This window comes from Peromyscus californicus, unplaced genomic scaffold, assembly GCF_007827085.1.
Source record: "Peromyscus californicus insignis strain IS unplaced genomic scaffold, ASM782708v3 Scaffold_8__1_contigs__length_139910024, whole genome shotgun sequence".
Taxonomy (NCBI): Eukaryota; Metazoa; Chordata; class Mammalia; order Rodentia; family Cricetidae; genus Peromyscus; species Peromyscus californicus.
This window is the reverse complement of record NW_026294606.1, coordinates 49,346,489-49,371,052: the sequence shown is the minus strand read 5'-3', so window position 1 is coordinate 49,371,052 and position 24,564 is coordinate 49,346,489. Positions and strand designations below refer to the sequence as shown.

Here is a 24,564-nt window from a genome sequence, read left to right as displayed (position 1 = left end):
ACACTACACACTATAGTCCTAAGGACGAAGGTACACCCTGTCTGGGCTTTGGTACTGAGGAAGATAAATCCTTTGGAATCCTGCAGATCCAGTTACCAGATGCCAGCTCCAGCAATAGAGGCCACTGTCACACACCAGGCATCTCTGACACGGTTTTTCCTGCTTCCTGACCAAGTCCTTAAAGGGCTCAAACAGTGACACACCACCTGTGTCTCATTAGGGAACTAAGGGGAAATGCCTCCTTCAAGATGATTTTTAGACTACAGTAAATAAACTTATTCCCACTTTATCCTTAAATTTTCAAGCATCTAAACTTAGAAACAAATTCTTGTAATTCTGAGAAAAGTCTAAAACCATTAGAAAAACAAAGCAAGATGTCTGTCTTTGCTGTTGGTTCAGATATTTAAAGATTTGTTTTTATTTATGTGTGTGAGTGTGAGTGTGAGTGTGAGCGTGTGTGTGTGTGTGTGTGTGTGTGTGTGTGTGTGTGTGTGTGTGTGCCATGTGTATGCAGTTGCCTAAGAAGGCCAGAAGAGGGCATCTGATTCCCTGGAGCTGGAGTTATAGATGACTGAAAGCCACCCAAAATGGGTATTCAGAATTGAACTCAGGTCCTCAGGAGGGGCAGCAACATGCCCTTAACCACGGGGTCTTCTCTTCAGCTTCCTAGTTCATGTATTTAAATAATATTTAACTTTTAGCTCTTCAAATGTACAAGTAAGTATCCTTAATGTCTAGCACAGATTAATATCAAATTGTATGAAGCATAAGAATAAATGCTTATGAAACCAGGTACACAGCACATAACATGAACAAAAAGCAATAAAGGCACACAGAGTTGAGTTGGTCCACAGCAGGAGAGATGCTCAGCCATTAAGAACACTGTCTGTTCCTGTAGATGACCCAGGTTCAGTTCCCAGCATCCACATGGCAGTTCCTAATGGTCTGTAACTCCAGTTCCAGGGGATCCACCTCCCTCTTTTGGCCTCCACAGGCACCAGGCACCCACATAGCGCACAGGCATGCATATAGACAAAATATCTCTACATATAAAATAGTAATCTTTAAAAATAAAATAAAATACTGGTTATTACAGAAAGGCAGGTCTTAGGAACCTCTTTTTCCCGTGATTAAAACATCATGTAAAGAGCATCAGAGATTAGTTTGGACTTGGGGGTAGTGGGGTACGGATGGATCACAGAGGAAGCCCAGCAGGCAGCACAGGACCTTGGGGAGGAAGGAAGACTTCCAAACAAGGAGAAGCAGCAGGACCTAGTGGCACATGCCTATTGTCTCATCTCCTTGGAAAGCTGAGGCAGGAGAATCATGAGTTTAAGGTTAGCCTAAGTACAGAGTGAGCTCCAGACTAGCCTGGACAATTTATTGGGATCCTGTGTTAACATATCAAGGAGACTGGGGATGTAGCACAGTGGGTGGAGCTCTTGAATAAACTCCTATACTGCAAAAAAGACAGAGTAAACACAAAATGAATAGTAAGTACTGAGTAGGCCACCAGTGCCCATTACCCAGTGCCTAGCTGCTTTCCTAAAAAGTGTTTGTAACCATAAATATCCCTCTTCCTTTTAAAATTGAACAACCCCTACTTGTGAAACTTGGCTCTTCCCCATGAAGAGAGGGATGGATGTATTTTATTCCCTGTTTCTGCACATTTTTGAAAATTTTCCTAACAAGAAGTCAAATAAATAAAAGCAGAATGTATCTAAACATAATGTGATTCTCTGCACTATCATTTTCTAACACTGTAGGCTGACTCTCCAGGGGGCTCTGACCTCGGAATGTTTTCCCGCAGACAGACAGACATCTGTGGGGGGACAGCTCTGCCCTCAACTCTTGGCTTTGAACACACCATTTTTTGCTTCCCTGAAGGAGGCAACTCCACTTGGGGGTTTTGTGTTCCTGATCAAGGACCTTGAAGACATCGGACAACAGTGACAAAGCAGTGTCTCATTGAATCAGACGCCAGGCGTGGAGGCGCCAGTCTTTAACCCTGGCACTTGAGAGGCTAAGATGGGAGAATTTTTAGTTCAAAACTAGCCTGGGTGCATAGCAAGAGGCTGTCACAAAAAGTGGGGTGGGGGCCGATGGCAGCTCAGTTGGTAGAGTGCTTACCTGGCCTGCCTCTCTGCACCCCCCCCCCCCCCCCCCCCCCCCGCCACACACACAAAATGTAGTTTTGGGAGTCAGCATTAAGAATTTCATGTTTTAATTTTTCTCTATCACATATATTTATTTTGTGTTGTGGGGGAAGGGCATGGCTGTACACATACCACAATTTAACTGTGGAAGTCACAGGACAACACTCAGGAGTCGGTTCTCTCCTTTCACCATTTGGGTTCCCAGGATTAAACTCAAGTGCAAGCGCCTTTACCTCTGAGCCATCTTGCTGGCCCTGAGCTTCATATGGTTTCACCCGATGCATATGCATGCTCAAATACTTAGTTAGGCCCCTGGCTCTGCTTCAGGAACTCAGTCAAACATACAAGCAGTTACCCCCACACATGAGCTGTGTGTGGGATGTCCTTGAAAACTGTGAGAGAGGCTGGTTGCCTTTTCCTGGGGTCCCTTCCTCCTACCGTGGCATTTCTCTTGGATGAAGCAACCACTAGAGTTCTGCTTGAAGAAAGCCTTAGCGTGATAGTGTACTCAAAGCTTAAAATGCAGGATTTCCACTCTCATCAGACATTCCCAGTTAGTAAGGTTTGAAATTAAAAATCCACAGATGCACAGACATTCCCACAGGGGCAGGAGGTTTCAGATGAGTGAAAAACCAGATGGACTGAATGCTAGACATTTTTGACAGGGTGTCATGTAACTCAGGCTGGCCTTCACCTCTCTAGGTAGCTGAGGATGACTTTGAACTTCTGATTCTCCTGCCTTCACCTGCTAAGTGCTGGATTGTAGGTGCCACCACAGAGGGTGTATACAGTGTTGGAGATCAAACCCGGGGCTTTGTGCATTGGGGCAGGCACTACACCAACTCTGCTATAGCCCTAGCTAAAATTCTAGACTTTTAATTCAACTTTCATCCCAGCCAAAATTCAACAACTTGCTCTGGGGTTGTTGGTTATAGATCTGAGCAGACAGCAACAAAAACAGAAGTAGTTGAATAACTTTTTTTTTTCATTTTATTTGTGTGAGTATCTTGCCGACATGTCTATCTGTGCACCCCTTGAGAGTGCCTAGTGCCCAGAGAGACCAGAAGAGGGCTTCACGTTCCCTGAAACCGGAGTTACAGATGGTTGTAACCTGCCATGTGGGTGCTAGGAACCAAACCTGGGTATTTTGTAAGCGCAGCCAGTGCTCTTAACCACCAAGTCACCTCTAGCCTACCCTCCCTCCCCGCTCCCGCTTTTAATCTACCCTTATAGTTAAGAAGCTTGGACCTGAAATCTAGTTTTACCACTTATAACCCAAAAAACATGCAATTGAGTAACTGGCAACTCTATCCTTTCACAAAATTTTAATTGTAAGATAAAATGCAACTTTTTCATCCAGACAAAATTCTTTTTTTTTTTTTTTTTGGTTTTTCGAGACAGGGTTTCTCTGTGTAGCTTTGCGCCTCTCCTGGAACTCACTTGGTAGCCCAGGCTGGCCTCGAACTCACAGAGATCCGCCTGGCTCTGCCTCCCGAGTGTTGGGATTAAAGGCATGCGCCACCACCGCCCGGCTCAGACAAAATTCTATGTGCATTTTCTAGCTACCATTTCCCCACCTTCGGCAGCCATTCGGCAGGTGACTCAACATCTCTGAGCAAAAACTGAAGACAAAAATGTGTGTCTTGCACGATTTTTGTGAAATCGAACAGTGATACATATATGGTTAAAATGATGTCTAGAAATTCTCAAAACAGTTGCGCCTCCGCTCCATACAGTGAAGAGTTTAGGGTACCAGGAATGATGTGCCAAAATCCCTTCCTACACACACCTTTTAAAAACCCACTGGCAAAAAGAGAAGAAAATCCATACATTAAAATATCACTTTTACTGTCTGCTTGGGTTTTGCTTTTAATTTGGGGATTAGTGTTATATCGAAAGAAAAAAGAGGTCCTTCTCCAAAAATCTAAATACATGGCCAAAATAGTCAACAGAATCACCAATCACCTCAAATTGCATAAAAGTGAAATAGTAGAACGGAAGAGTCAGTGTGTAAATGCAAACCCACAGCTTATATCTCTCCAACTCGCCTGTCTCTCATCAGTGTATCTGTTTCCTTTTAAAAACAATCCTAAGATTACATTTACTTATTTATGTGTATGTATGTGTGCTGCAGTACATACATGGGAGTCAGAGGGCAACTTTCAGGAGTTGGTTCTTTCCTACACGTAGGTCCCAGGATTCAAACTCAAGTTGTCACTCTCAGTGGAGAGTGCCTTTACTCCTGAGCCATTTTGCTGACCCAATGTGTTTTCAAACAAGCAAACAAAAAAGTATTCTCGCCGGGCGGTGGTGGCGCATGCCTTTAATCCCAGCACTCGGGAGGCAGAGCCAGGCGGATCTCTGTGAGTTCGAACTCACTCTGTGAGTTTGAGGCCAGCCTGGTCTCCAAAGCGAGTTCCAGGAAAAGGCGCAAAGCTACACAGAGAAACCCTGTCTCGAAAAAACAAAAACAAAAAAAAAAAAAAAAAAAAAAAGTATTCTCTACAGGGGAATCTCTAAGCTGGCAAAATCCTATGTGTCATTTACTATTTTCATGACTGAAATTATCCAATAAACAAAATGGTTCTGTCTTTTAATCCTAAGATAAAATACCTGTGTAAGGACAACCCGTCTGTAATTTTTCAAACGATGAAATAGGGAGTTTGAAGGGGTGACTTGTGCCTGTAATTCTGGCACTTGGAAGACAGGGCAGGAAGTAGCAAGAGTTCAAGGTCACCACAGTCTACAGACTGGAACTCTGCCTCGGAAAGAAGGGGGAAAAGTGTGTGTGTGTGTGTGTGTGTGTGTGTGTAAACTAATGATTAATGTTGAAGTTTAATTCTATACCTGGTATGTTAAGATGAAACAAAAATCTAGTTTCTTCAGTAATCCATACAAATTTTCAATGATGTCACCCTCAATAAAGCCTACCAGTGGCCATACTCGGGGTTATGCCAAAGACTTGAGCACGTACCCTCAAATAATCCCTCATAGCTTTAGTTTGCTTTGAAGGTGTAAACTGTCTCATGAAGTAAGAGATATTCCATTCCATGGTACCAGAGCCCCAGGCTTCTGCTCCAGGAAGTAGAAGATCTGGGATCACTGTTGATCTTCTATCAGGGTACCAGGTGCAATTTCTCCAGAAGGAAAAACCAAAGACAGCTTGACAAATTTGCACAGTCCCAAGCTGTGTAACTCATGCACGTTTTCATCCAGAAAAGCACGGCTTCCACACTCAGTTGTTGTGACCTCTTCCTCTGGAGTCCTCCATTCTTAGTTCATTCTACTGCGTCCCCTGTGCCCCTCCCTGGTCTCCACCTCTGCCTCATCTTTCCTCAATCCACATCCCACAGGTTAGCTTCCCCTAGACCCCCAACACTTCCCTCACTCCCTGAAACACACACTAAAGCCACTGGAAATCAAGGTAGCATGGTCACCGCTCAGTTCTACAGCCCAGCTGTCTTGTGGTTCTGGCAGTGAACTTGGAATAGAGTCTGAGTGACAATAAGGGTAAAGGAGCTTCATGGGGTTGAACAACAAGCAGTTTGGGGGAGTCAGGATCATCGGTTCCACCCGATACATACACAGTATCTCGAGAGAGAAACGAGATCCCCCTCCCCGGCGATTACTGTCTTCACATCTGTCTCACTGTTACAAAGTCACTTGAAAACTTTTTGTTGCTGTTCGAAGACAGCATCGCCCAGTACCCTGGCCTTCAATGCAGTGAGGAGCTCAGGGTGATTTTGGACTCCATCCTCCTTCCTCTACTTCCCTAGTTTGAAGATTCCTTGCGACTTTCAAAGATGAGGTTTCTTGTGCGCCCCTGTGGTCTCAGTTACAATTACCTGCACAGAAGTCAACCGTAGCCTCTTTCTACATACAGTTCCCACTTGCCCCAAACAACCTCATACTCCTCCACTGAACCATGTGGTTTAACAACCACTGAGAGTCTGTTCCAAGCTACAGGCTCCTCACCTTCCACCCCACTACACACATACTACTGTACCAGACACCACAAAGGATCTATTTTCAAAGTAGACAGCAATCTGTACAGACAATGATGAACAAATTTATTTTCCCCCTTGGCAAAACAAATGAATCATGACAACTCAGTCATGTTAACTTCATGGCCTAAAACATGATACACACTAATGCTGCACAGGCCAGCGTGGCTCCAGGGTCTCACATACTATGTGACATCACTTCTATCTATTCTTCATGTTTTTTATATAAAATACATTTCTTATTTCTTCTTCTTTTTATTTGCATATATTAGTTATACAATAATGGTTTTTATTATGACATGTGCAAATACATACAAGCACTTTTAAAATATTTTTTAATTTTATGCATATAAGTATTTTTGCCTGCATGCATTCTATGCACCACATGCATGTGTGCAGAGTGCTGACAGAGATCAGAAGTTGTTGAATCCCCTGGAACTCGAGTTATAGACAGTTGTGAGTCACCATGTGGGTGCTGGGATTTGAACCTGGGGCCTCTTCAAGAACATGTGCTCTTAATGGCTGAGCCATCTCTCCAGTACTATGTATTTTCACCATACTCACCCTCTATTATCTTCTATCCCATTCCCACTCTTGCTGATCCCATTCCTTGTCCCAACAAGTCCCCCTTCTTCCCCACCCCCTCCTGTGTGTGTGTGTGTGTGTGTGTGTGTGTGTGTGTGTGTGTGTGATGTATCTGTGAATATGCGCTTGTGTGCCACAAGTGGAGGTCAGAGGACAACTTTGCAGAGGGAAGTTCTCTCTTTCACCCATGTGGATTCTGGGGGTCAAACTCAGGCCATCAGGCTTGCACAGGAAGTGCTTTTACCCACTGAGTCATCTTACTGGCCCCATTCTATATTTAAAAGCACTACAAAACAAGGTTAGTAGGAATTCAAAGAGTTATAAAACTGTAAAAGAAACAAACAAAAAAACAAGGAGCGGGGAGGGCTGGAAACATCTCACAACCACCTGTAACCCCAGCTCCAAGGGGTCAAATGCCTTCTGGCATCCAAAAAAAAAAACCTTGTACACACACACACACACACAAACACACACATATACATATATATATATATATATATATATATATATCCCACCCACATATATATACAACTTTTTAAAAACTATTAAACTTTTTTAAATTAAAATTTTAATTAAAAAGCTAATTAGATTCACTGTTTTCAGAAAGATGGTTCATAATCTGCTCATTCAATAAGTATGAGCAAGCTCTCTCCGCAAGCTCAATCAGGGGCCTGGGGCTGCAGAGAAGTGACACTTCTGAGCCCTGGTTAGGAGACAGGGCATCAAGACACTCCTATCCCAGCAGGCAGACCTCCCAGAGTGGGGATGCTGGGATGGGAGATGGGGGAGTATGACTCTTAGAAGTGGAGGGAGGAGAGGGGGTGCACATAACATAAAGGAGCAGGTGAAACACAGTGAGGGGCAACCAGAGACTCTGTGGTCGAGTCCTTTCCTGAGATGCATAAGGCTTGGGTTCAGTTTCCAATACTGACAAAAGAGGAGGAGAGAATGAGGAGGAGGGGGGAGGAGAAGGTGGTGGTAGCAGCCGCGGACACCTCAGCTCGGCTCATGTCTTTCCAAGATCATTCTTGCCAGAGCCATGGACAAAAGCTGGTGACAAGCCAGAGCACAGAGGAAGAACTGCACATGAAGCCACCACCTTTAGCCAGGGCAGGAAATTTGGAAAGCATGAAAGACTTAGAAATGAGACAAGAGGAAGAAGGGGTAGGTCTAGAAAGTGACACCATGGGAACCGGGAACTGATGGACCGCACGTGTAGGAGACGGAACGGCATCTTGATACAGTAATCAATGACTGTGGGAAGAGAATGACAGAGTGACATCCACATTGTGTCCACTCGTCATCTCCTCATCACCAGGGTTAGGTGACTTTCCAGTTTAGAACACTGGAGAAAGAGTGTGTAGTGATGCCTGGGTGAGCCTGTGTTCAGATGTGTGCTGGTGCAGAACACATCATAAAACTACACTAAAACATTCCTGGGACTTCTACAGAAAGACCCACATCTAGGGCTGGCAAGAGGGCTCAGTCAGTAAAGAGCTTGCTGCTTACACATGAGGATCTGAGTTCAGATCCCCAGCATACACATAAAGAGTCAGTTGCAAAGGCACGTGTCTGTAAAACCAGTGCTGGGGAGGCTGAGACAGGAGGTTCTCTGGTGCAGGCCAGGCAATCTAGCCGAATCAGTGAGCTCCGGGTCTCTCATTGATGAAAGACCCTGTCTCAAAATAATAAAGTGAGAAGAGACCGAGTGAGACACCTAATCTCAACCTCTGCCGCCGCCCCCCCACACACCCAAGTGCACCTGCACACACTGAACACACAGGAGGCCACGTTCCTGCACTTAAGAGTTCCCTTCCTTTGAAAGCGGCATTTAAGTTTACTTCCCCACCATTTGCTTTCTCTTCCTTCTGGAAGAACTAGTCCCGTTCCCAGGGAAACGGAGGCAGAGTTCTGACTGTCCTCCAACGGATTCTATACCAACTCCTCTGCGCGGCTCCCCGCCCACTGCAGCCTGCGCCTTTTCCGTGGGCGTCTCCTAGCTGCAGCAACCAACTGCAGGGCTTTCAGACAGCTCTCTGACACTGCCTTAATTAAGGGTCCCAGTCAAGACTTCGCTTCCTCCTCCCCCGTGCACAGAAAATCGTATTTTGGTCTCACGTTTCTTACTTGGTGAATCTGCCTGAAAGGACAGGGCACATCCTATTCCCAACGACAGAAGACAAAAACAGTGATTTGGGGCATCTTAGAACCTCTCAGGCAAACTAAGCATGTATTTGTAAGAACTGCTCCCTTGGGTCGGATGTGTAGGCTTCCTCAAACTCACATAAGAGTCTGTCCTCACCTCTTCCTTTATCCTTCCACTCTTAAAAGCTTTCTCTGGCCTGTACGACTATCTAGAACTCTAGTCTCTCCTCCCTAGACATGGGAGCTAGCCACTTTGGACACAGCTGTTCATGCCCTGTGCAGAATGATGATACATCCTGTAAATAGCTTCCCATCCAGTCTTCTGGATGATAAAGGGATGCTCTTCATTAGACACTGCTATTGTCAGTGCCTGTCTCCAGTCTTAGGTGCAGGGACACTCACTGGGAAGATCACATCTGTTTAATTAGATTCACCCAGCAATTATTCCTCCTTATCTCTCCGCCAAACCTGCAACAGGGCTTCACACCATTTCTCGACTCCAGAAGGCTGTTTCTCTCTGCTTTTCGCTCAGCTAACAATTACTTTAGTGCAAACCCAGTTCAACTTCTACCCTCTTGTAAACCCTCTCCTATCATTCTCCACCCACAATGATTCTCCTTATTCCACCTCCCAGAAGTTTTAAGCTTTAGATGAGCATCCAGCATTTGCTATTAAACATTCCTGTGATCTAAATATTCACACATGCAAATCTTATCTTTAAAAGTACACCAGGGAAGGGGCATAGAGAGAGGTAGAGTTTCTGGATGGGATGATAGAAGAGATCTGGCAAATGCCTATGAACTGTGTCCTTAAAATGGTTAAAGTTGGGGGCCAGTGAGACGGTTCAGTGGGTAAAAGTGCTTGTCTCCAAGCCTGATAACCTGAGTTGGACCCTCATAATCTATATCATGAAAGAAGAAAACTGACTCCCACGAGTTATCCTCTAGCATCCATGGCATGCATAGTTATAGCATGCGTGCACCTAGACACATACAAACAAATGTTAAACTTTTTTTTTTTTGACACAAGGTTTCTCTGTGTAGTTTTGGTGCCTGTCCTGGATCTTGCTCTGTAGACCAGGCTGGCCTCAAACTCACAGAGATCCTCCTGGCTCTGCCTCCCAAATGCTGGGATTAAAGGCATGCGCCACCACCACCCGGCCAAATGTTAAATTTTTTAGAATAAATAGCTGAAGTGGTATGTTTTTTAAAAAAAATATTAAAATAAAGTGGTATATTGTGTATATTTTTATTGAGTTTGTGTGTATGTGTGTGTGGATGTGTATGTGTGTGTGGATGTGTATGTTGTGGATGTGTGTGTGTGTGTGGACGTGTATGTGTGTGTGGATGTATATGTTGTGGATGTGTGTGTGTGGATGTGTGTGTGTGTGTGTGTGTGTGTGTGTGTGTGTGTGTATGTGGATGTGTGGATGTGGATGTGTGTGGTGCTGGGAATGGAATCTAGAGCTTAGCTCATACTAGACGAGTGTTCTACCACTGAGTTACATGCCCAGCTCCTGCTGTATACATTTTACTACTATCAAATAGTACATCTCAATCACCAAGGATTGAATCTTACACTTCATTCTCTCTCCCAAGTCCAAGCATAGTGCCGATGACTGTCAGACCAATTGGTCAAATTAACAAGTACTGCCTTATAAGGCTGACAGTAGTGTTTAATATATATGGATCCCTTTACGGTATATAAAGTCCCTTCAAACTAACTCAGTTTAAATACTTGACTGAGGCACAATCTGGTGATGTATGAAAGAATTTTATCTTTGTTTCATAAATAAACAAATTGAGGCTTGAAAGATGTGTGGACTCAACTGCAGTTCAACAGAAAGAACCAAGTAGAGCTGAGAACCATCAGGGCCTCCTGAATCTGAGAAATTCCACAAGCTTGTTCATTTGGCCAATTAGTTCCTTTTCTCCTGATAAAAACTTTACACAAGAGTTCATGTCACAGCTGGGGATGTGGCTCAGTGGTAGAGCACTTGCCTAGTATTATGAAGCCACAGGTTCAATTCCCAATATTGAGGGCCTGGACTTCATGCCCTTAAGTGCCCTTAGCCCACACAGAACACAGAAGGGGCAGTCCAAAAGATCCTGACCTCTCAGTCTAATCCCCACCCTGTGTCCAGCTGCTCCCACACACCTATCATTCCAGGCTGCCTGATCCAACATGGCCACATGTTATTGGGGTGGCCAGGCTGACAGGAGACAGCTCCATGAAGAACAAAGCCAACTAAACTGGAAAGAATACAGTAACACCAGAATGTCCACAGGTTAGAAAAGTCATGATCATGGCATCAGGTACACATTAAAGATGGAAGAACCCTTTAGGTATGGAAACACTCAAGTTTTCTTTAAAGACCTGCTCTCACCTCCCATGAGGTTAAAGAGATCTGTCCTGTACTTTCAGGGACAGTGCACATTCAGGACTGTTGCTGTGACAGGTTTCCATCTGCCCAGGCTTCCCTGGAGGTTAAGCCCGAGCATACTGTTTGATGCAGAGGAAACCTGTTTCTAGACTCCCACGTGTGTGGGAGAAGATCAGTGTTAAAGGTTTTGACAAGCCCTGGAGGGCAGCCTGACTTACCTGGAAACAAGAATCCCTAAACTGTCCTGAATGATAGTTTTTCTCTTTCACCCCGGCTAAAACCTGATACTTTCTGCTGACATTCCTGTTTCCTGTTTGTTTGTTTGTTGAGACAGAATCTCCTGCATCCCAGGTTGGCCTCAAATCCAACTATGTAGCTGAGGATGACCTTGAACTTCTGATCCTCTTGTCTCTACCTCCCATGTGCTGAGATTATAGACATATACCACCACACCCTGTTTATTTAGGGTATTGGACTTGGGACCCACTGGATACTAGACAGACACTACCAAATGAGCTACATTCCTAGCCTTCATTACTATTTTAAATGTTCCATCTCAGCACTACAGGAACTGTTCTCCTCTCCTTGAGTTGTAGTTAAATTTAAAACACAATCTTCCTTATAGACCATGTAGAGTCTACTCCATGGTCCCAATACCCCCTCACAGATAAGGTGGGCATGCCAGCACACACATTCTAAGTCCAACATCTCGAGTGACCTTTAAAAAAAGCACTCTACTGTTCCTGAGGCCTTCTGCAGCAAGGCATTCCACACCAGGGGGCAGGGATTACCACAGTCCCAAGCCTCTGAACTGTGGGTATAATTAGGCACCACATCCATTAGTGTGCCACCAACGTCATCGAGAGCCACCAGCATCTGTTGACAGATCACATACCCGGCATATCAGTGAAATGGCAAGTGCAGAGAAGGTGGCCCACAATAGAAACAATGGCATCTTGTCCGCTCCCGGTTCCAACAGTGGCTCATAGGACAAATATAGAGGCCACTGCCCTGGCTGCACCGAGCTCATGGCTCCACACAATTTCACTGACTGCAGCAGGTTCTCTACCAAAAGGGGAAAGAGCTGTGTGCACATCCGTTCAGGTCTATGTTCTGAGCAAGTCAGGACTCTGCTTCCCCTAGCATCTCCAACACCTAAGCTATACCCCCCACTTTTTTCCAATATGTATTCCAGGCTGGCCTCCAACTTGCAGCAATCCCCCTGGCTCAGCCTCTTGTGTGCTGGGATTGTGGGCATGTGATGCCACATTCAGCTCAATATATCTTAAGGGGGGAAATAATGATTGTATTACACTTTTTGGAATTTGTTTTGAACTGGGTCAGGTGATATTTCAGCTTTTAAATAACATACTTCAAGTGCTATTACAATTGTAATAACAGGTCACTCGGGAATCCTAAAACTAAAAAAAAAAAATTGGACAATACTACTTATGTAAAAATATTGTGAATATATTTTTAAATTAAATAGGTCAGGAAGCATAACGACGCATCCTCAGAAACTGACAATGTCTCCACCTGCTTTGTATTGTATTTTCTTAGAATCAACAGAAAGTTCTGGAATAGACTCTGGCTTTCAAAAATGATGGGCATTCTTCTTGTTCCATGCCTAAGCTGTGGTATTTATTGTTCCTCCTAAGAAATGACCAATCTTCAAAACAAAAACATAGAAGCTAAGTTCTTTTTTAAGCTATGAAAAATGTAATCGAACTTGTTGAGAAAATTAAAAAAGGAAATGAGATGTTCATTGCTAGAATTAAAGTCCCTTTTCAACTTCTTACCAAGTGATTACACACTGACACATCCAGACGGTGTAAGTCTCAGGGCCATGAGCCTCCCTCTCGGTAAGCCCTTTAACAAGACTCCAGTTCTAAATGTATCGGTCAACCCCTTGTTCCCAAGAAAGGGGGTGATGACAGACACCTTAGGAAATGAGGCGGAGTGGAAAGGTTAAAGAACAGGACTGTTACTGGGAATTTAAGAGAGAGTAGACAAGAAAAGAGAAATACTGATGTAAAAAGTAGCGCTTGGTTATTTGATCACTACCCAAGCACGAGGCCTTTTTCCTTCTTGCCCACACCACTGGGTGAGATGGCACACAGATTTCCAACATTAAACACTTACTGTCCACACCCTGTCACACAATCATCCACAGGAGCAGCTATAGAAACCTACAAGTCGCACTAAGTATTGACTTAAAAGTAGGCTCTTAGGAGGGAAATCCACCTTCCTCATGCCCAGAAGAAATAAGAAGAGTAGGCATGAGGCACTGGCTTGGGACACTGGTTTTTGTCACAATGCTGGGTTAGTCTGCTATCTTGCCTTGCCATCCAGGCTCTGTGCCCAGTCAAATCAAGGTGGAACTTAGCCTCCTGGTGAGTGTCCCCTATTTGGCTTAGCCAAGAGGATCAAGAAGAAACCCTGAAATAGTGGAATGTTCCATTAGGCCCCAGAGAGCACCAACCAGGATGGGGAGGGAGCTCTTGGGAGCTGGCTGCCTCTTTCATCCCTGTGTGCTTACCTCAATGAACTATAAATAGAGTGTGAAATGATTATTACTTTGTGGGTGAATGTCTAGGGTTCTACAGCATCCCTCTCTAAAGAGCCCAACATGTTTAACAAATGGTCTTCAACCACTCTTTGGGCCAGACCTATGAAAGTTTGCAAAGAGCGGGCTTTCATTTTGTGTCTTAGTGGGAAGACAGGCTTGGGGCAAATGAAGACAGCAGGACCTGTCACAGAACAACTTTAGGCCAAGGTCATGAAGGAGAGCAGACCTGAGACTCTCAGATTCTAGGCTAACAAAATCTTTTGAACATCATTTGTTTTCTGACTTATGTTAACTTCACACACACACACACACACACACACACACACACACACACACACACACACACACACACACACACGGTGTCCTGCCTGTTGTCCCTGGATCTGCTGTCCTTTCTGATGGGGCGGGTGTGGTGGGAAGCTGGGAGGACCACAGCACCTCCACCAGGGGGCCTCTTCTAGTGGCCACAACCGGCGACACCCCCACCCCATGGGGACCAGAACACAGACATGCGTGAGGGACCCTGCTCACCTTCCTCTGCTGTTTCTCCCAGGCCGGGTCGAGGAGCAGGTCTCGGTCCCACTCCTCTTCCTGGATCATGTACTCATCTTCGTCGTAGACGTAGTTGTACTGCACTCCGGGTTCTATCTGGTTCATGGCGCTGGGCGGCTGTGGGCGGCTGGGAAGAGAGCGCGGCGTGAGGGATGGACAGACGGACGGAAGATGGATGGATGAATGGATGGGCGGATGATGGATGGATAGGCAGTGGGCTGCGGTGACCTTTGTGCAGTTCCTGGGGCGGCACGCCTGGGCGCAGAGTCTCCGGCGAAGCACCAGCACGCCGGGAAGCAGCGACCAGCGGATTAATAGCCCACTGAGAGTCACGTGTGGAAGGCCCCGCCCACACCCAGGCTCCGCCCACTCCCCCGCTTCTACCACGTGCGGTTGGCTGGCAGGAGAGTCCCGCTCTGGGTCCCGCCGCCTTGACTCCGCCCACCCCTGTTCCGGGTTGGCTCCCAGGGATGACCTAGGGACACCTCGGACAGCTACCTGGAGGGAAGGAGGGACCGAGGGGGAAGGAGGGCGACAACTGGGGAGCTGACACCTGTGGACCTAGCCCCAGCTCCTGCAGCGCACCCACGGGTTCCAAAGACCCGCTGCAAAGTCGTGTTTACCGTGTCTCCAAGAGTTAGCTGAAAAATCTTCCTCATCCCTCCTCTTCCTCCCCCTCTCGCACCTCTCTCTCTCTCTCTCTCTCTCTCTCTCTCTCTCTCTCTCTCTCTCTCTCTCTCTCTCTCTCTCTCTCTCTCTCTCTCTCCCCCCCCCCTTTCATTTCCCTCTATTTGTGTCTCTCCCTTCTCTTTTCCTCCTCTGATTTAGTTCTCTTTCTGCCTCTCTGCCTCTCCTGCACGCCCTGTTCCCCTCCTTCCTCCCTGTTCTCCCTCTTCCTCTTCCTCCAACGCTCCCCCCTCCTTTCTCCTTTCTCTCTTCATCTTTCCCTCTGCTAACCCCCAGCCCTCTCTCCTCCTCATTCTATCCTTTCTTCCCTCATTTAAAAGCCCCGGAATACCCTGTTTCTTGCCTTCCCTTGAGTCACCTGAAGGGCTCAAGGCAAAAAACTTGAACCAACTATATCAAAACGTCAGGAACCATGCCAAAGCAGGAAGCGTCCAGCACTCACCTGCCAGCCATAAATTAAGAACTGACAATGACGGACTGGTGGCCAGTTTCTCCTTACATTCCCCTTTCTTCCTGCCGTGCTGCACTTGTGCCCTCTCATCTACTAGTCCTGCTTAGCCGTGCCCCGTGAATTATGCCACCCAAGGAAGCAAAGCCAAGAGCCATGGGACAAGAAGGTTGATGTTTCAAATCAATCATGTATTAACCACTGCTATTAGCTGCATACAGCATTAGGCGCCCAGTAACACAGGCCATCTGAGAGGGTAGGTACCTCTAGTTAAGTTTATATCCCAATTTGGTAAACGTTGCCAGCAGGTGCTACAGGACTGTTTGTGTCTCAAGGCTGCCAATTTGCTGCCACGTTGCAAGAGGAAGTATGTGTGCCTGGAACTCCCAAGTTCCTTAGACGTTTGACATCTACCTTTCTGCAGAAAAACTTAAGCAATCAGCAAATGTGTTGCATTAGTGTTTGAAAAAACACTCTCACCCTAGGCAAGCTTGGATTTCTGCCTGTTGTTGGTTGTGCTCCTCAGTAATGCACGTATATGCCCTTATATAACACACACACACACACACACACACACACACACACACACACACACACACACAGGTATATATATATATACCTCCAAGGTTCTTCAGGAAAATCAGTTGCAAAGACATTTAACACAGTTTTTGTAAACTGGATCCATGATCATCAAATGGGCTTATTCCATAAGTGAAATATGAGTTTAATATCTTAAAAATTTAATCTGCTGTATTAGCAGGTTAATAAAGAAAAAGCATATGATCATCTCTATAGATAGAAAAAACAAACAAGAAAACCCACATTTGACAGAACTCAGTATTACTATAGACACAGCAGCTCCTAGGAAACTAGGAAGAAAGTTTCTGCTTTCTGAGCACAACCAAGTGACTCCTACCAAGAACGACAACAAACAACCCATAACACTCACAGGCTTGCCTTTTGCCAGCTTTTTGTCAATCTTACACTAGAGGCTCTAGCCAGGCAGAAGAAAAAGCAGTCATTTACGGTGGAAAGGAGCAATGAAACTGTGATAGTGTGGTCTTTTATGTAGGAAAGCTGGTGAAACCTTCAAAGAATCCACTGGAATTAACTAAGCTGGCTTCTCAAAGGTATAGGATGCAAACAAGGTCAATATACAAAAACCAATTGTATTACATCTCCAGCTCAGATGGCTTCTCCAGCAAGATCCACAAAACAATTTTAAAAGAATAAAAAATAAAACCAAAAATACCTATAATCCTATACAATTTCTTTCAGAATACAGCTTTCCAACTCGTTTTACGAGACCAGCAACACCTTTGCACCTAACCCAAGAACAGTGTCAAAAAAGGAAGTTTGTAGACCAAGTTCGCTCATCAACAAACATGCAGAAATCCACAGAGATGTGAGCAAACTGAACCCAGTAATGTGTAATAAGAATTTTAAATCTTGCAAATTGTATTTCCAACAGAAGACTTATATCTAACATATAGATGGGTATAGTGCACATGCTTGTGATCAAGCACTTAGGAGGCAGAGGCAGGGGGACTGCTGTAAGTCTGAGGCCAATCTATCTACCAAATGAGTTCTGGGACAGCCAGGGCTACATACAGAGACTGTAAAAATATGTAAGAAATTCTTTAAATACAACAGTAGAGAAACAATAGGTCTAATATACAGGTCCCGAAAAGACAGCAATCTAACACTCCAACAGGTGTTCAGTGGCAGCAGTCATCAGGAAAATGCAAATTCTCACTGTGGTGGGAATTTAAAATGATAACAACAGGAGCATGAGATGGCTCAGCACATGGAAGCCTTTGCTACCCAAGCCTGATGACTCAAGTTCAAGTCCAAAGAAGCCACACAAAAAGCCAGATACAGTAGTGTCCACCTGTAATTCCAACAGTCCCACAGTGAGATGGAAGTTCAGATATGCATCTCAGCAGAAACAAGAGAAACCCTGTGCCCCAAACAGGTGGAAGAAGAGAATTCCTGAAAATGTGTCTTACCGCTTCATGTGTATGCATGGTAAGACACACACACACACACACACACACACACACACACACACACACACACACACAAAAATAAATAGATGTAATAAAAAAAATTAAGCCGGGCGGTGGTGGCACACGCCTTTAATCCCAGCACTCGGGAGGCAGAGCCAGGCGGATCTCTGTGAGTTCGAGGCCAGCCTGGTCTACAGAGCGAGATCCAGGAAAGGCACAAAGCTACACAGAGAAACCCTGTCTCGAAAAAAAAAAAAATTAAAGAAAATGTTTGGGGTGACAGATGTGTTCATTATCTTGTCATATTGATAGTTTCACAGGTGCATATGCATATCAAAATTTAACAGATCGTACATTTTAGATATGCGGAGTTCATTTTACACTGATTATATCTCAACAAAGCTGTTGAAAAACTCTGTATTTCTCTGTTCCTCTAGCAATTTGGATGGGCTCAGCACCCACAGATGGTGGTTCTTTCAGTATGTCTTACAAATTCCAATGTTTGACATTCTGCCCATGTTTAAAGCTCCTAAAGCCTTCCCCTCTAATATGACTCCTGATGACGTCACTCACCTCCATATTCCAAAAACATTTGATATCTGTAATCAATCAGAGCTTTTAGGGCAAAAGCCTGGGCTCCAGCCTGCCACCCCAAAGCCAGGCTTAAGCCAACGGCATTGGATCCCCTGGAGCTGGAGTTACAGGCAGTTGTAAACCACCTGATATGGATGCTGGAAATTGAACTTACGAAGTTCTAGAAGAGCAGCAGTATTCTTAACTGCCGAGTCGTCTCTCTAGTCTCAGAACACGATGTTTTTTGTTTCTGTTTGTTTGTTTTTAGCTAATAACTATAGTTGACACATGTTGAACACTAATTTTGTGCCATGTGCCCCCGGGAGTGTTTTGGATGTTAGCTAATTTAACTTCACAACAACCTTATATTTGCAGTAAGATAACAACCTCCAGTTACACAGGAGAGAAATCAAACATGAATTAAGCAGTTTCCCCACCATCATCCAACTAATAGTTGCTGATACGTTTAATCTTGACCAGATGCAGGGAACCTAGACAATCTGGAAAGCCCATTTCAGATTAACATGTGGCCCCAAAAGCGAGCGGAGAAGCTGCATCACCCAATAGGCCGGGGCCAGAGTGGAAGGGAAAAGGACGAGATTGGGAGGAGGGGCCTGTGTATGTGCACACTTGATCCTTGAGCTAATGTGGGCTTTGCTTTGTTTTCTTTTTTGTTTTTTGAGATTTTCCCATGTGGTTGTCAGACTCCAGGTTCTCCAGCCTTGAAACATGGACTCCTCATGTCAGTGGCTCTCTAGGGGCCTTCCAGAACTTAGCCTCTGACTAGAACTGCACCATTGGTCCCCCTAGTTCTGGGTTCCTTAAGTTGAGTGCTGATTTCCCCTGCCCAGGATCCTGCAAGCCATTCAGCGTCTGACCCTACAGACTTCACTCTCAGTAGTAGATGGTTTATTGACTCTATTTCTCTGGAGAAGCCTGACAGGTACAGGTGGTAAACCAAGAACTTGACCTGAGGACTGTTGTTAGTCACTGCTAAGGAGCCAGAGGGCCTAGTTAGGTCAACTTGGAACAGAGAAATGGAAGTCACATCTGCATTTCCACAGGAATATCTCCAAGTCATTTTTATTCAGGTCAACTGCCAAGCTAACACTGAGGGTGGTGAAAAAAATCCCATGATTGGGTTGGCAAGATGGCTGAGAGGGAAGGAGGGGTCCCCAGGATCCACATGGAAAAAGGAGAACCAACTTTCACACGTTGTCATTTGACCTCAACACAGAGATAAATAAATAAATAAATAAATAAATAAATAAATAAATATTTTTTTTAAATTCCATGATTGAAGAATTGCAATGTGTCTACTCTTCTGAAATACCCTTTAACATGTGCACAAATCCTAATTTCAGCCTCAAGTGTTCCCAGTAGCCTTCCTTCCTTCCTCCAGGGTCTTGAGTCTCCCTCGTGTCTCTCCTGGGTCCTCTCAGCCCCCTTTCTCCACTTCCTCTGCACTGCCATTTTGCAGTTCTCCTTCCTAAGAGAAACTTTAGTTTTAGGAGCTACTGACTATTTAAGGAATAATAATTCATGTTGTAACTGACTTATTCTTTCTTCTTTGGGATGCACATATTTAGGACATTTTGATACATACTAACAGCTTTCAGATCCAGGGAAATTGAGGAATTTAAGAGTTATTGAGGGCTGGAGAGACGGCTCAGAGGTTAAGAGCATTAGCTGCTCTTCCAGAGGTCCTGAGTTCAATTCCCAGCAACCACATGGTGGTTTACAACCATCTATAATATTATCTGGTGTCCTCTTCTCGAATGTAGGCAGAACCCTGTATACACAATAAATAAATAAATAAATCTTTAAAAAAAAGATTTATTGAAGGTTATCTATATGCATACATTACTCTCTTCTTCTAGCTGTGGTGCAATAATATAAGCAGATGCTTCAAGCTTCTGCTGTCTTGACTCCCCCCGCTACACACACACACACACACACACACACACACACACACACACACACACACACACACACACATGAATGACTGTACCTTGAACTGTGTGCTTCCTTAAAATAAAACAAAAAACAGATGGACCAGGCCTAGTGAGATGGTTCAGTGGTTAGGAACACTTATTGTTCTTCTATAGGACTCCAGTTCAGTTCCCAGCACCCAGGTCAGATAACTCACAAGCAGCTATAACTCTAGGTCCAGGGAATCCAACAGCCCCTGTGGGCAGCTTCATGTATATTTGTACGCCCCCCACACACACACAAAGAAAATAAATGTTTTTAAGGTAGGGCTGAGGATATGCTCAGAAGCTAAGAGGACTTGCTCTCTCTGCAGAGGACCTGAGTTCAGTTCCCAGCCCTCACAAGGCAGCTCCCTGTGTGCTGAACACCAGAGTACGGGGTTAGGTGCATTACCTCATTTAACACCTGTGGCCACCCAGGAGGAAGGAGCTATGACTTCCAGCTTGTAATGCAGTAAGCCGACATGTCATGCCCAAAGTCACTCTGATCAAACATGAAGTAGACTATTATAAAACCCATGTCCACAGTCAAGAGCCATGTCACACTACTGTCTTCTTTTCTTCTAGACACACTCCCTTTGTGCATATTTTATTTGTTTGTTTGCTTGCTTGCTGTTTCGAAACAAAGTTTCTCTGTGTAACAGTCCTGACTGTCCTGGAACTCACTCTGTAGACCAGGCTGGCCTCAAACTCAGAGATCCACCTGCCTCTGCCTCCCAAGGGCTGGAATTAAAGGTGTGCATGTAGCCGGGCGGTGGTGGCGCACGCCTTTAATCCCAGCACTCGGGAGGCAGAGCCAGGCGGATCTCTGTGAGTTCGAGGCCAGCCTGGTCTCCAAAGCGAGTTCCAGGGGCGCAAAGCTACACAGAGAAACCCTGTCTCGAAAAACCAAAAAAAAAAAAAAAAAAAAAAAAAAAAAAAAAAAAAAGGTGTGCATGTGTGTTACCATCACCTGGCTAAGTGTTTTTTTTTTTTTCTTGAGGGGGGAAGCTAATTTTTCTGTAATGTGGTTTCCATACAGCTTTTTTTAAAAATTTAAACATAATTTTTATTGATTCTTTAGGAATTTCAATCATGCACACCAATCCAACTTGTTTCCCAGTCCCTCTGTATCTGCCTTTCACCCTTGTAGCAGTCCCCCACGCACACACAAAGGAAAACTTAAAAAAAAATATAAATAAGAATATTAAAACAAACAAATACGAATATTAAAACTTCACTCCATCTTCCCTGCCTCTCCATCATCTCTTTATTCGTCTTAGTGGCATTAGGAGCTGCCCTGTGTCACACAGTGTACTCTTTTGTCCAAACAGCTTGACTTGCAAATGTTCATTGCAATGAGTTGTTGGTCTGGTTCAAAGCCCTGGCTTCTAGTTCATCATCAGTAATGGACCCTCACCGAGACTCCTCTTGGATATCCTGCTGTTGCCCTAAGTCATGGAGATCCCGTGGCTACGGTTTCACAGAGCCAGTCCCTTCACACACTCCAGCAGGTCATAGATGGGGTAGATGTTGGGGTGGGCCAACTCAAAGCCCTGGATGTGTGCCTGGGTGGTACCTAAATTGATCCGTCAGGCTGCTGAAACCACCCCTCTCAGGTGAGGGCAGAGCCAGCTCACCAACGGCTGTGGTGAGGGTGGGGCCAGCTTTCCCAAGTGTTGAGGCGGGGCCAGCAGGAGGCAGGGTTGGCTCTCTGATGGGGGGTGGGGGTGGAGGGGTGGGGAGAGGGGGACGGGGAGCGGTTCTCCCTGGGCCAGTGAAGGGGAGGGCCAGCCCAACCCGGCCCTGTATTTCAAAATTTGGCTCAACACACGGTTGGAGTGGGCCCCTGTGGCAACAGACATCAACATACCCCAGTTGCACCAGGACCATGGACCCAGACATGGCCAGCAGCAGCAGCTTGGACCCAGTTGTCACCATGCCCCGGGTGGCAGTGCAGGCCTCTCAGATCAGAATGAGCCCATCTGTAGTGGGATCCCCAGACTCCAACATGGACCCGGGCGGTCACATGGTCTTCCATGGTAACAGGAGCATGGACATCAACACGGACCCTAGCTGGTAGGACCAAGGACCCAGACATGACCCCGGGCCACAGCTCAGGCCCTGTTGTCACCATGGCCCTGGGTGACAGTGCAGGCAACCAGATCCGTATGACCCTGGCAGCAGCCTGACCCTTAGGCACCAACATGCTCTTAGGTGTCAACCCACGCCCACCGGAGCCACTGACATCGACACAGACCTTGCTTGTGGTAGGGCCACAGGTACAGACATGGTCCTTGGGAGCAGCTCAGGTCCAGATGACAACATGGCCGTTGGTAGCAGCGCAGCTCCCCCCAGATCAGCATCACCCAATGCAGAGTGGCCCTTGGACACCAACATGACCCCAAGTGGTGGCGCACACCCTGGGCATCTGCACAGCCCTCGATGGCAACAGACGCCATGGATATTAACACGGACCCCAACTGCAGTAACGCCCCGGACCCAGACAAGACCCTTGGCTACAGCCTAGGCTCAGACACCTCCATGGCCCTAGCTGTCAGCACAAGCTGCTCAGATCAAGGTGTCCCCTGTAGTGGCATAACCCTTGAGCACCAACGTGGCATGTGTGGCGGTTCAGACTCTGGGTGACTTCAAGGTCTTTGGTGATAGCAGGAGCCACAGACATCAACACAGACTGCGATTGTGGCAGGGCCATGGACCCAGACATGGCCCTTGGTGGCATCCCTAGCCTGGATGTCACCATGGCCTCCAGTGGCAAGCAGGCCTCCCACATCAGCCTGTTCCTTACTGCTCTCACCGCTTCAGATCTGCCTCCCTCCACAGAACATGAACTATCCAGCCTCTCTGTCCCTCTCAGGCTCCACCATATATTGGCTCACCATAATGGCACTGTGGTTTTTCTTCCCCACCCAGAGCAAGTGACCCCGGGGCAGGTGTGTGAGTGTCCTTCATCTGTCAGGTCTTCTCACACAACATTTGGAAAAGATTTTTTACTATCATCTCCAAATTTCAATTGTCTTCTTTGGCTCAGAAACTCCAAGGTTTTTTAAACCTACCCAACAAATACATCAAATGTCCATGTATACGGGGATGATAAAGGAATTTATAGAAAATGTCTAAGCCCAGAAATCAATGACTTAGAAATGAAAAGCAAATTACAAGAGTTATTTTGTGTGTATGTTCATACATGAACACGTATATCACTCACATAATCACTTGATTAGATCCATCAAGTTTGGCATATTAGCTCACGTCTGTAAACTCAGCACTTGGAAGGCTGATGCTGGAGAATTGCCATGAGTTCAAGACCAACCTCTTCTACATACTGAGTTCTAGATCAGCCTGAGCCACAAAAGGAGACCTTGTCTTAAGAAAGAGAAAGAAGAGGGAGGCTAGGATGGAGTAAAGAAGAGAAGGAGGGAGGGAGAGGAAGAAAGGGGGAGTAAGGAAAGAAGGAAGGGAAGGAGAGGTAATAAAATTATATCTGACTATAAAAAGTCTGTATTTGGAAGAAAACATCCCAAACTCTTCAACAAACCATGGGGATTTGGTAGGGGGTGCACAGATGTGGGGGGGTTGCCATTGATTTCGAACAGTCTTTACCATTTGTTTTTTCCTGTGGTGAGCACAGGTTGCATTGTAACAAATGACGACATCTCCTACTCCATCTGTGTCCCTGCCAGCTCAGCGAACAATGCTTCATCAAGAACGAAACACAGCATCTCTCTGAGTAGCTCAAGTTTGCGTTCGAATTTCATCCGCCCACAGAGGCTTCTATTGAACTTTCCATCAGTTAAGACACCTGGGTCCCTTTCCCAAACCCAGAAAGAGCGTGGGTAAGGTAACAAAAGCTAAAACCAATCCAATTATTGTTCCTTACTGCTGAGAACAACTTTAAACCAACAGGAAATCCTTGACATTTCCTCAGCCTTTGCTATGTCAACCCACCTTCCCTTTTCTGTAGATGATGTTTATGATTTTTCTCAAGTTGCTTCTGGGTTCACAGTCCCCTCTTAAAAAGGTGAGAAAATACAGGTGGGTGGCATGCAGACCCAATTTCCATTGTGCTTGGAGGTGCTTTGATTTGTCTGGGTTTTTTTTTTAAATAATTGTATACATACTTTCCCTAATCTTACAAACATTCAATGTTAACAGAGACTTGTGAATGCTTCCGGAATTTTTTCATGAATATTCAGGCATAAATATCATTTTTGTAAAACTTAAATTGAGGTTACACAATAGTCACTATTGTGCAGTTTCCTTTTCGGATGTGACTGTGTATTGGGTATCACTCTACATCATCCCACACAGGTCGTTATGGCTTGTGAAATGCACCCCACGGGCTCATGCGTTTGAGCACTTGGTCCCTCACTGACGCCATTTGCAGAAAACTTAGGTGGTAGAGTCTCACTGGAGGAAGTGAGTCACGGAGGGGGCAGTCCTGGAAGGCTATAGTGGAGCC

The 24,564-nt window shown here is 45.5% G+C and overlaps 1 protein-coding gene across 2 annotated transcripts in view; it reads right to left on the bottom strand.

Moving 5' to 3' along the window:
* Positions 1-14,724, bottom strand: part of Actn2 (actinin alpha 2) — a 77,558-nt gene extending 62,834 nt beyond the window's left edge. The window contains exon 1 of one of the 2 annotated variants that reach the window (XM_052727548.1): positions 14,374-14,724. In XM_052727548.1, coding sequence (XP_052583508.1) covers positions 14,374-14,499 — 126 coding nt within the window. In that variant the 5' untranslated portion in view covers positions 14,500-14,724. The remainder of the gene's footprint in view (positions 1-14,373) is intronic. The other variant, XM_052727547.1, reaches the window with a different exon arrangement.
* Between the last annotated feature and the right edge of the window lie 9,840 nt (positions 14,725-24,564).